This window comes from Fusarium proliferatum, assembly GCF_900067095.1.
Source record: "Fusarium proliferatum ET1 genome assembly, contig: FPRO_scaffold012, whole genome shotgun sequence".
Lineage (NCBI taxonomy): Eukaryota > Fungi > Ascomycota > Sordariomycetes > Hypocreales > Nectriaceae > Fusarium > Fusarium proliferatum.
The window spans coordinates 1,520,313-1,531,929 of NW_022194801.1; the positions used below are offsets into that span (position 1 = coordinate 1,520,313).

At 45.4% G+C, this 11,617-nt stretch overlaps 5 protein-coding genes across 5 annotated transcripts; 2 read left to right on the forward strand and 3 right to left on the reverse strand.

The window, feature by feature from the left end:
- Window positions 1–65: 65 nt before the first annotated feature.
- On the reverse strand, window positions 66–2,050 carry FPRO_13658 (uncharacterized protein; the record flags this gene model as incomplete). The annotated part of the gene is made up of 6 exons (XM_031223133.1): window positions 66–322; window positions 382–587; window positions 638–827; window positions 893–971; window positions 1,026–1,175; window positions 1,226–2,050. 6 exons carry the CDS (start codon window positions 2,048–2,050, stop codon window positions 66–68), a joined length of 1,707 nt encoding a protein of 568 aa, XP_031088522.1.
- Window positions 2,051–2,584: 534 nt separating this feature from the next.
- Window positions 2,585–4,117, reverse strand: FPRO_13659 (uncharacterized protein; the record flags this gene model as incomplete). The annotated part of the gene is made up of 1 exon (XM_031223134.1): window positions 2,585–4,117. The coding sequence occupies one exon, from the start codon at window positions 4,115–4,117 to the stop codon at window positions 2,585–2,587; it is 1,533 nt and encodes a 510-aa protein (XP_031088523.1).
- Window positions 4,118–4,626: 509 nt separating this feature from the next.
- Window positions 4,627–5,922, reverse strand: FPRO_13660 (uncharacterized protein; the record flags this gene model as incomplete). The annotated part of the gene is made up of 2 exons (XM_031223135.1): window positions 4,627–5,047; window positions 5,096–5,922. 2 exons carry the CDS (start codon window positions 5,920–5,922, stop codon window positions 4,627–4,629), a joined length of 1,248 nt encoding a protein of 415 aa, XP_031088524.1.
- Window positions 5,923–7,634: 1,712 nt separating this feature from the next.
- Window positions 7,635–8,723, forward strand: FPRO_13661 (related to isoflavone reductase homolog A622; the record flags this gene model as incomplete). The annotated part of the gene is made up of 4 exons (XM_031223136.1): window positions 7,635–7,721; window positions 7,772–8,053; window positions 8,102–8,428; window positions 8,478–8,723. 4 exons carry the CDS (start codon window positions 7,635–7,637, stop codon window positions 8,721–8,723), a joined length of 942 nt encoding a protein of 313 aa, XP_031088525.1.
- Window positions 8,724–10,035: 1,312 nt separating this feature from the next.
- Window positions 10,036–11,421, forward strand: FPRO_13662 (uncharacterized protein; the record flags this gene model as incomplete). The annotated part of the gene is made up of 1 exon (XM_031223138.1): window positions 10,036–11,421. The coding sequence occupies one exon, from the start codon at window positions 10,036–10,038 to the stop codon at window positions 11,419–11,421; it is 1,386 nt and encodes a 461-aa protein (XP_031088526.1).
- Window positions 11,422–11,617: the final 196 nt, after the last annotated feature.

The following is an 11,617-nucleotide window of genomic DNA, read 5'->3' on the forward strand; positions in this document are numbered from 1 at the left end:
GCACTGTATTAAGAGGAATAAAAGGTAGCAGTAGAATCCGTATTCGATACATCCAAATAGATATGTTAGCCCGCCAATGGCTCCATCCTTTCCCGGCTCTGAACAGCTGCCTCGAATTCCTTCTGTATAGTCGCCAGTCTTTCAGGGCTCCTGACAGTCAATACGACAGGCAATTCAAGCCCAGGGTTACCTGGCATATCGCCTGGAAAGCTTTGAGGGTCAAGAGGAAGCTTTGTTCCAGGCTTCAAACTAATATCGAAAGCCCAAAGAATACGCATAACACTGACAGCAAAGCTTCTATCCGCAACGTGGTAACCGGGACCTATAGCAGGGTAGAGTAAGTAAGAGATCGAGGCAAGTTGGTCTCAACCATTGACTTACAAATGCGACGTCCAGCTCCAAAGACAAAGTGGTCTCTTTTGGAAACGTCAGGGGATGCAGCGCTCTCCTGGCTCTGATGGCTAGTCAGCATATAATCAACTACCTTGGAGCCCTCGCTATTTCTCACCGATCTTGTGTCGCCCTCAAAACGCTCAGGTATGAAATTTTCGGGATCCGGATAGCGTGTCGAGTCTCGATGAATTGCCCTTGATTTACATTAGCATGGGAACTCATCGAAAGCAATATCAATGCTTACCAAGCATTCAAATGTATCCTCGCCCCCTTTGGAATGCGGTAGTTCTTATACATTATATCTCGAGTGGTCGTATGGGGATGGCCCAGGGCAACAGGAGGGCGCCATCTCCAAGATTCCTTCATGACCTGACGAATATATGGCACACGTTCCAGATCTTCGAAAACGGGAACCCTATCTCCAACAGCCGAATCTATTTACATTAGTACTTTATAGCCCTTGATCTACGAAAGTCAAGAAACAACCCAACAGACTTACCAATTACCTTTCTCGCTTTATTGCAGACATCTGGAAACGTTAACATAGCCTCAAGGAATGACCAAGTCGATATCCGACTCTGTCCTCTTGTCAGTATTACAGCTTGAAGAAGTAGAGGTACATCAAAGCTTACAGTATCTGAAGCCCCGATTATTAGCATCATGCCCAGGTACGAGGCATCTTCGAGGCTGTCCAGTCCCAGATGGTTTGGGTCTTCGATGACCCTTCGGATGAAAGTCATATGCGGCGGAGCCTCTCCAGCATCAATTTGTGACTTTACTTTCTGGGTGATCGTGTGAGTCATGGCTCGTGGGCTCCCGAGATGGACCTTACCTTCAGTTTATCACAACACCACTCATAGTCACGCTTGTGCCTGGCCTTTGCATCCCTTTCCCACGGTTTCAGAAATAGTGGTAGCTTGTCAAGAATGTTGAAAGTGTCAACTAGATAGTAGCCAGGGAGCATACCAAGAATCTGGGCTAGACCTGTTTCGAATATGTAGTCGATGACAGGGCTATTGTCTTCGGGGACATCCAGGCCAAAGATCTGGGACGAGAATGTGCTATATGTATAGCGACCAATGCTCGACCATAGAGACTGCGGATCGGCGCCTTTGTTGGGATTTTGAGCAATATCATTCAGGAACTTCAACGTTTCGAAATGAAGAAATGGAAGACCAGCATCAGCGAGATTTAAGTTGGTCAGCCCAAAGGTTGTGGCCTTTCGTTGACTTTTCCATGATTTTTCACTGGAGCTAAGAAGGAGAAGGTTGAGTCGGTTGCATATCTGCTCGTTACTGACAATCCAACGCGGTCGCTCAGATGTTTGGGCCGCAGCCTTGTCGAAGATTGCTCTGACAGCTTGGTCACTATTGATAAAGCACTCCTGGATAGTGCCGAGCTGAACGAAAAACACCTCGCCGTATTCCTCGGCCCACTTTTGGAAAAGAAGGTGCTGGCGATGTTCCTTGGCTGCTTTCAGGACGGTGGGAAGATGGCCAGCGATAATATTTGTGCAAGGAGGTGAAGGGGGAAGAGGAAGAAGTTGCTTAGTCTCCCGGCGCCTTGATCCTGCTCTTTGCACCAGGACTATAAGCAGAGAGAGCACAGCTAAAGCTATAGTCAGCTCCCGGCTTGGCATGGGAATTGTTTGAAGCATAATGAGTCTTGGTTTTGTGATGTTGAGAATGAGCCTGATACGTTTGCTAAAGATAAAGATGAGATACTTGGATTTATCGTTTTTATCGCGGACACCAGTTGAATAAATATATTATCTTAACTGTAAAGAACAATATGGTCTAAGGAATGACGCCCGAACTCCTTGAAACGAACTGCATTTGTGCCGATTAACCTTGTGGGGTAACCTAAAATTACCACAGCGGGTATTCCGAAGACTGCGCCATCTCCATATTCCGATCCCCCCATCTCGCGGAATACGGGGTCCTGATGTAACAGACGCACAGGTCTTGTCCGAGTTCGTCACTTTGGTCATTTGACTACGACCAAGAAACAGAATGTAATATCCAGGTACTCACTTATGCGCGGAATTGGAAGTAGTCTTTTGCCTCCATATTCCGCAATGTCTGTATTGTTTGCCCCCTCCAAGCCTCAATGGAACCTTAATCGGTCTGCGTAGCCTACTAGATATTGCATAGCAAGTTTCATAAAATTAGCCTTTGTTGATAATCTCCGGCTACCTTTTCAACAGATGTAGCTCTCCGTACCCGTTACTCTCGCCTCTCTCAGTATCTGCAACCCTTGCCTCCCCATAGTAAAACCCCCCTCCGTTGAACTCACCATCAAGGTTTGGGTAATTAAAGTCTCTGTAAACGCTCTTTATCCGCCTGGCACTGTCAAGAAACCTCCGTCTTATTGTCGAATAGTGAGAAATAGCTAGCTTTCCGTCCCGTTTCACAAAGTCTCCATTAACCATGACATGCAAGATATCGCCAATGCTGGCGTGCAGCATAATTGCAGCAATGGGGTCAGTCCATCCCAGAAGTGAGGGCGACTCGGCTGCATTCCACACAATCAGATCTGCCTTTGCTCCTTCGCGGATGACCCCAAGTTCTGAACGGCGAAGTGCGAGACCTCCGGCTCGAGTTGCAAGCGAAAAGGCCTGAACAACACTCATTGGGTTGTTCTTGGGCACCTCCCACCCGGAGAGTACCTTATCAAAGAAGAAATAACGGACACTCTGCACCCAGATTCGGGCTTGTGTCAAAATGTCGGTTGAATAGGTAAAGTGGGTGTCGACGCCGAGAGCAGCCTGATCCTGGATGTAGTAAGAGTGTGGATGCGTATGTCCGTAGTGCATCTCCGATTCCGGAGTGATAGAGAGATATTGGTTGGTTTGGCGAAGAAGGTTGGCGCCAGTGGCTGTGAGGAAGCTGCCGTGAGAAAAGACAACTGGTATCGATGTGTTGAGTAGGTCAAAAGAGTGAACGTCCTCGGGGAGGTTAGAGACTCCAAAGGGACCAGCAAGAGAATGGGTTGTCACAACCGAGACATTGAATTCTCGTGCGAGGTTTGCAACTTGTTTTGCAACATCTGGAGGGTTCGGGCCGAAGGAATCATATGCTATTCCTAATTGAACATTGCTATATTGGAGAAGGCCACTCTCAGCTATTTCAATAAAGTTAGGAATCTGATCATTGACCGTGTAGTTCAGGGTCGGAACGTCATGGAAAGTATATGCCCAAAATACACGAGCTCCGCTCTCAACCGAGGCATTGAGACCCGCATAAGCTGTTTCATTCGACCAAGTGTGATGAGCATGGTCCAGCGAAGTTGTCACCCCGGCATTCAGGGCCTCTAGGAGACCTGCGAGCTGTCCCCAGTAAACGTCTTCGGCATTGAAATGGGGTGCAGCTGCAAATTCTCCGTATCGCCCAAAGTATTGAGCCAGAGTAGTATTGGATCCAAGTGTCTTGAAGGCTGTCTGCCAACCATGGCGATGCGTATCAATGAAGCCGGGACTTATGATCTGGCCGGTGGCATCGATGACCTCGGTATCTCTGGGCAGGCGAGATGGCTTGGAAGTAGTGACTTTTGCGATCCGGTCGTCCTCGACTAATAAATAGCCATCGCGAAGGACCCGAGGCTCGGGCTCAGATTCATCCCAGGCAATAATAGTGGCACCTGAAAAGAGCTTGCTACTGGCAGTAACACCAGCTGCGTTGCAGACAAGCGAGGCAGCAATAGAAATAACTGATTCAAACTTCATGATTGTCGTTCGAGAGAAGAGAGAACTGGAGAATTAAGTAATAGGTATAAAGTCTGTACGTCAACGTGAAGAACGAAAAGTGCACAACAGCGCCCTTTTATAATATTAAAATTGCTAAAGAATGACGTTTGTCCGGATATATAGATAATGCAACTTGTAATACTTTTAGTCATTCCTTGCAAGAGTGGATATTTAACGTCTTGAAATCTAGAAAATTCTGGAGATAGTAGGAGGTCAACGACGGATATACGGAAATAAAAAAAATTGCAGTTATAGCCGAGACAATGCGACCCACAGTACTGGAGTTAAAGTTAGATCTGGTGCTAGAGGTATATAAGCAAAGCAGTTAAATAATAAAGTATTGTCACAAAATCATAGCATGTTGCTGACAGATTGAGACTCAATTAAACATATGTTTAAAGTCATTTGCATTTTTATTAACTATCTGATATAAAACATCTAATCTATTTCTCTTCTAGTCGCAATTTTATGTCCTACTAAGTTTTATATCACCAAGCCAACACCTCCTGGATACCACCGCAAGACAAGCTCGAACACAGTGCTTCGTCCTCCTTGTTAGCCTCAGCAGCCTCATTAGATGGCAACTGCTGTCTTGCGGGCCAGATCTGCCTGCCTGCTTCCCTCTCAAGCTTGGCATGCTCGTGAATTGCCTGTCGGTGAGATTCCTGGAATGATAGTGGACCATGTTCCAGTCGTGGATGCAACTCCCCACTCACGAAGATGCCTGCATTGAGATTCTTCTGGGCGCCAATACACAAGTCCTTATCTTCCGAGACAACGCGTGCATAGAGATCAGCAATATTATGGAAGTCCTCTTCGGATGAGTTCTTGTTGCGGAATATTTGATAGTGCATAGAAGAGGAGGTAGGTCCAAGTGGCATGAAACGCTGAATCATCATAAAGTGAGGCCTGCATGGTGTTAAAGGATCCCAGGGTCGGAACATATCAGGTACTTACAGGACGACTACTGAAGCACTGGGGTAGAAGTATGTGCTTGCGAGTTGCATTCCGCTCTTCTTCTGCTCCTCAGTCTGAATGCTCGAGTGCTTGATCCATCCCTCGCCGGTGTCGCACTTTGTCTTTCCGAGGTCTGCAAGGGTAGGAAGATCGGGATGGGTCGTGGGACAGTGATAGCATTCGTTGAAGTTGTCCGCCAAGATCTTCCAGTTATATTCACCCTCCATGCTGTATTCATTGTCCAGAGTGTAGTCATCCCAGTTGACCTTCTCAAGACGCTCTTGCTGATCAATACCCTCGAAGTATCGAGTCCAGGGTTCCGGGTTCTCAGAGCTGTCGAGGTTGACCCAAACAAAGCCATACGCATCGACCTTCAGATGGATCTTGAAAAGACCGTTCTTGCTCTTGTCAAAGTTCTCAAGCTGATCATAATTGGGTGCCTTGGCGAGGTTGCCACTCAGTCCATAAGACCAACCGTGGTACTTGCATGCAAAAATGGAAGAGTTGCCTTGCTGTCCACCTTGTACGACAGGAAAAGCGCGATGACGGCAGATGTTATGGAAGGCGTTGAGGTTTCCCTTTCGATCACGGGCAATGACGAACTCGTAGCCGGTAGTGTTGAACTTCATCCAATCGCCAGCCTTGGGAAACCGGTTCTGATGGGTAGTAAGCAACCACTTCTTGGAGAAGATGGCACGCTTCTCGAGCTCATACATCTCAGGAGAGTTGTACCATGTTGAAGGGAGAGCACGGACGGGACTTCGGTGACTTGTTTCGGTGAAGTTGTCGCTCTCGACGTTCACCTTGAGCTTATTCGCAGTTGACATTGTGTGTTGGGCTTTGTGGAGATAAGGTTTGGTGAGATTGGTGAGCGTTATCTTGCTTGTGAGAGTAGCTTGACAAGACAGGCATAGCACTTTCTTATAGACAATCGTGTGCCTGATAGAACCCGGGCTAGAAGATAACGACCCCGATATTCCGGGTTGAACCCCTCTCGATGACAGCGTATCGGATGCGTACTTTGGTCATAATGAGGCTGGTCTTCGGGAGTTCTGATAGTGCACACTTGAGCAGGTCTTGTGACGCTGATCACCCGACCCTTGCAGCCAGAGATATGAAAAGATAGCAATGTTAATTGTCGTTCAGTGATTGGCCAGCTCGCTGAGTAGCGGTATCGCAGACCGAAGCCGCATCCTCCGTCAAGCAGACATCACCAGTAACGCGGCATCGAACGATATCGCTTCTCCGCTCCATTGGGCTTAGACTCAGGCACCTGATCGGCTTCTGGACCGCTTCGGGACAGATAAAGAGAATGCGCAAAGTCAACTGGCGGGTGTCAGTGTCACCCCGCATTATCCTCTCGGTACTGAGACCCCTCGGCTTCAGAACCCGAGAAGCTTCAGCCGCGTCGAGTCTAGAACCCGAGAGATGTGCAACCCTCGCTTCGGTTTGGGAATCCGTGTGAAATGATGAGTGTCATCGATTCTTTATTGTTCCAATTGACGGCTTATCTTTTCCTTTTGTGGAAATGGGTATGCAAGCTATGCATATATGAATGAGGTGTCGAAAACTCTATGGCAACTTCAGCCAGTCCCGAGTTTGGTGGCTTCAAGTCATGTGTTTTCCGCCAAAGTCTGATAAGCTTGGGAATAAACCGGACAAGATCAAGATGAATGTGGAGGTGGATCTTTGTTATCTGTCTGTTAATTTCGCACTGTTAGCTCGCCACTGCTGCTAATTCACAGTTCCTGACCGAATCCGTAAAACGGTGGAACCACTCCTTTCACAGTTCAAAAAACGGAATTGTGGGTTGTAGTGGGTCGTTCATTTACATAGAGGTTCGGTCAGCGAGGCAAGAGTTAAAGGTCATGAACAGATAAGTTGAAAAGTATAAGTAGGTTTATGTACTCAGACTGGATTTAATATATGAGCTGCGTGTTACCTAGGTTGCTGTGCCCCGATCTGAGTGCTTGTCTTCATGATTAATGATTATGTGGTCTGTTTGCAAGCCCAATCTTCTAGTAAATAAATCCTACCCTAAGGTTTATAATGCGTTATGCATCTTGGGGCGTAAGCAATATTATTCTTGCAGATATTATAATATACCTTAAGTTAAAATTGACTAAAACATTCGACGTTCCAGCTGTGACTTCTAGAAGATCTTATACATATTTATATATAGAACAATAGCAGTCTTTGCTGAAGAATTAACTCCGTCATTAAATTGCGGAGTTTGGCGGAGTTTACCACCAATGCCCGGATAAATGATCTGTATGCTTTCACTGGAAACAATAAAGTCCAGGCATAGGACTCGACTTATACTATCGGGGCAATTCAAATTGCGTTCCTTGTACCCGCAGTGCAATTAATTCACCTAAAGAGCACGGAGTCGGGCTTCATCTGCCTTAACTCCGCAGCGACCATACCGAGTGGGCCTTTGCGGAGTTTGTTATAGTACTTAAACTTGGTCAAATGTTGAATGCCTCCAACTTGTAGATCACTTCCATCCAACAAATACATATCATAAAGTGCAAACAAAATGACAAAAAAGATCGCGATCGTTGGTGCTACTGGGGAGACGGGAAGGTCAATTGTCGATGGCCTCCTCGGGTCCGAAACCCAATATGTCCGCACCTGCACTCTTCCAGCTTGTTTGAATGCGCTAACAGACACCAGGAAATTACAGCCCTGGTGCGACCAAGCTCAGTTGAAAAGCCAGCGACTATCAGCTTGAAAGAAAGAGGCATTAATATTGTGCCAATTGATCTTGGTGGAAAACATGACGAGCTGGTCGCCGCGCTCACTGGGATTGATACCGTCATCTCAGCCATCCACTTTCAATCACTTCACAATGAGATCCCACTGTCCAATGCAGCCAAACAAGCAGGCGTAGAGCGATATGTGCCATGCTTCTTCGCCACCATTGCCCCTCGTGGTATAATGGATGCTCGCGATAGAGTGCGTTGATTCCCCGCCAGGAGTTCACAGAGCTAAACATCACTCTAGAAGGAGGCAGTCCTTGATCATATCCAGAGGATCTATCTCCCCTACACCGTGATTGATGTAGGCTGGTGGTACCAGATTACTCTGCCCCGAGTTCCGTCGGGTAAGCTGGACGAGTCTCTCGTCTCCCCCAACAACAACATCATCGCTGGCGGTGACATCCCTTCCGCGCTCACAGATGTTCGTGATATTGGAACATACGTCGCAGCTATTGTGAGCGACCCAAGAACTATCAATAAGAGAGTAATGGCCTACACAGAGACCAAGACGCAGAACGAAGTCCACAAATTGGTAGAAAAGGTGATTGGCGAGAAGCCAGAGTCAACTGCTGTAAGTCTATTAACTTAAAACCGTTTGAACGATTATTGAACAATTATAGTTGTCAAAGGAACAGCTTGAAGAAATGTTAGCACCATTCAAGGGATCCACAGAACAGAACCAGATGCGTGCTATCTATGAGTACTGGATGTCTTGGGGCGTACGAGGCGACAACACGCCAGAGAATGCCGCTTACCTGGGGTATCTTCTTGCAAAGGACTTGTATCCCTCTCTACGAGGCAGAAGTCTGGAGGATTTCACTAAGGATGCCCTTGAAGGAAAAGTCAAGAAGGTATACCAACAGTAATATAGACTGGCTAGTAGTGCGTTTCAGTATGAGCAACATGGGATGTCTATTGGCTGAACAGGCTAATCAGGCTGTATAGATAACCATAGGTTTTTATTACCTTGCCTTAGCATTCTTTACTCTTGATGGCAGACATTCCTTATACTGATGTCATCTAATTTGCAACAACAGAATCAGAACAATGATTAATAATATAGTAATCATACCACAGCTAACATGGTATCCAGTATTCTGTAATACTACCAGAATCCTAAATTATATTAGTCTTTGTCTCAGGTTTTAACCTGATTGTCACGACCCTTGCGGTTATATTATATATACCCTATAATTTTCTCTATAACCCCTACTAATTATAATAAGACTAAATAGATCTTTATTAATCTATCTAGTTTAATTAATTAAAATAGAATTAAAACCTTATAATATTAAATTAAAACTAAAAGATTAATATTTTAGTTTTTAATAGAAATATTAATAAATATCTTATAAATAGTAATATATAATTTATATTTATTTATACTTTTATAAATTTAATTTACTAATTATTAATAAAACTTCTTTATATTAATTAAGCCTAATATATATTAAATCTACTATTAAGAGATATAATACTTTAATAACCGCTTAGTATTATACCTTATATAATTTGCTAATAATAAACCTCAGCATGGCTTAGTTTAATACAGTTAGACCTAACTGTCACACCAATAGGGTATAGCTTAGGTATCCTTGTCTGGAAAGCAGGGCGTCAGACTGCGGGAAAAAGAGGGGTTATAACAACACACCTAATATCAAGAAAAGAACTATCTTTTGGACGGACCTCATACATTTATACTTTATCGCTTAGCCTTCAACTACAATGTCTAACACTAGGGGCAAGACTTGCACCCGCTGCTATGAGATGACCGGCTCCCACGAGGGATTCCGAGCTTTGACATCACCCGGTGGGTATCAACATCTCTCCAAGATAGAACTTGAACAAAGCGCTGAACAAGGCTGTCCGTGCTGTGGAATGCTCTGGGCATGCGCCTTGAAAATGAACAAGATGTGGAAGAGGGCGGAAATCTGGGAGCCAACCGTGACTGCTCATTGTGAGTTAGAATCGGCGAGGCTCAGTTTTCTTCGATACACAAGGCGTGCGGAGCCGGGGGATGGTAAGGCGCATTTCGATATCCATTTATCTGCAGCTCCGCGTAAGTCCCCATTCTTCAGCTTGGTACTGTACGGAGACGTTAATACCCGCTCAGAAAACCCTGCCGCGAGCACAGTTCACCATGAGCCCATAGTGACAACGCCCGGGTGTGAACTCGTTATGACGACCGCTAAGAACATGATGGATCGCTGCCTCGCCGAGCATAAAAAATGTGGCCCGAATACCCTTCCAGACTTACCAACGCGAGTTCTTGCTATTGATAAGGACTCACGATATGTCAGAGTGCATGAAAGTACACCTGGCCAGCAAGACCGATATATAGCACTGAGCTACGTTTGGGGAATGAAGACGCAGCCTGTAACAACGACAGCAGATGCTCTCAAAGATCATGTTCGAGGGATTCCAGTCTCTTCGCTGCCCAAAACTATAAAGGATGCAATAATGACTGCAACACTTCTTAACATTCAGTACCTTTGGGTCGACGTATTATGCATCATCCAGGATAAAGGCCATTCAGACAAGAAAATAGAGCTTCAGAAAATGGGAAAGTATTATCAGAAGGCAACTCTGGTAATAGCAGCCGCCGTCTCTTCCGACGTCACGAAAGGATTCCTGCACCCGAGAGAGCCATATCCGGGCTGCAAGCTTCCATTGTTCTTGCCGAAAGGTTCCGAGGGAACGATCTATCTAACACCAAAGGTGTGTGGCGAACGAGCACCCGAACCACTCTACTCACGCGCCTGGGCCCTTGAGGAATTTCTTCTACCTTCACGCGTTCTTATTTTTGGCACAAGAGAGGCAGTCTGGCAATGTAATTCAATAGAGCCCCAACCGGTCCTCCCAAGCAATATAGACTATGACCCCAGTTGGCCCTGCAGGCGACTAGGAACAAAGGACAAGCGACGGGATGTCTGGGCAAGTGTGGTGGCTAATTTCACATCGCGGGATATGACCTATATCTCAGATCGGCTCCCAGCTATCGATGGATTCGCCCGCGTGCTGGAGGAAAAGTGGAAAGAAAAGTATGTTCATGGTCTATGGCATGATCATCTACATAAACAGCTCATGTGGGGAAGCAAATCTAGAACTTTGCCTGACCCTGGGCAATCGAGAGCACCCAGCTGGAGCTGGGCGGCCACGGATGGTGCTGTCAAGATTCCACCTATTTTCAGCTGCAGGAAGCACGCCGAGATTAATTGCCATGACAGCATTGAAAAGGGACAGGGGGCACAACTCTGTCTTTTTGCGATTGTGAGACCATTTGAGCAGCTCAGGCCCTTGATATTGGAGAAGAAAAGGGCGTTAGAAATTGAGCCATCATTTCGAACATGGAGTGGTGTCCACGATGACCACGATATGGCAGATGACAGTGGGAAGCTCGAGTTTGCATTACTAGGGTTTCATGCGCAGGGTGCCTTTGGATTACTTCTAGAACCTCTTCTACAAGACCGCAAGCTATTTCGAAGAGTAGGCACAATAAGAAGGTTTCTTCCTGGGCAGCCAGAATGGTGGGGGGATATAAAGGAGAAGATATTTATTATCTAGAAAGTACTTATAAATACTTAGGCTATAATTAATTTTAATTAAGATTTTCTATACTATCTTTTTATAACTTTTATTTAGATTTTATATTTTTTATTAAACTTTTTTATTTATTATTTCTTTTTTATTTATTATTTCGTTTTTTACTTTATATTTTATTTTTTAAAAGAAATATATTAATTAATAGTTTTTTTTTTTT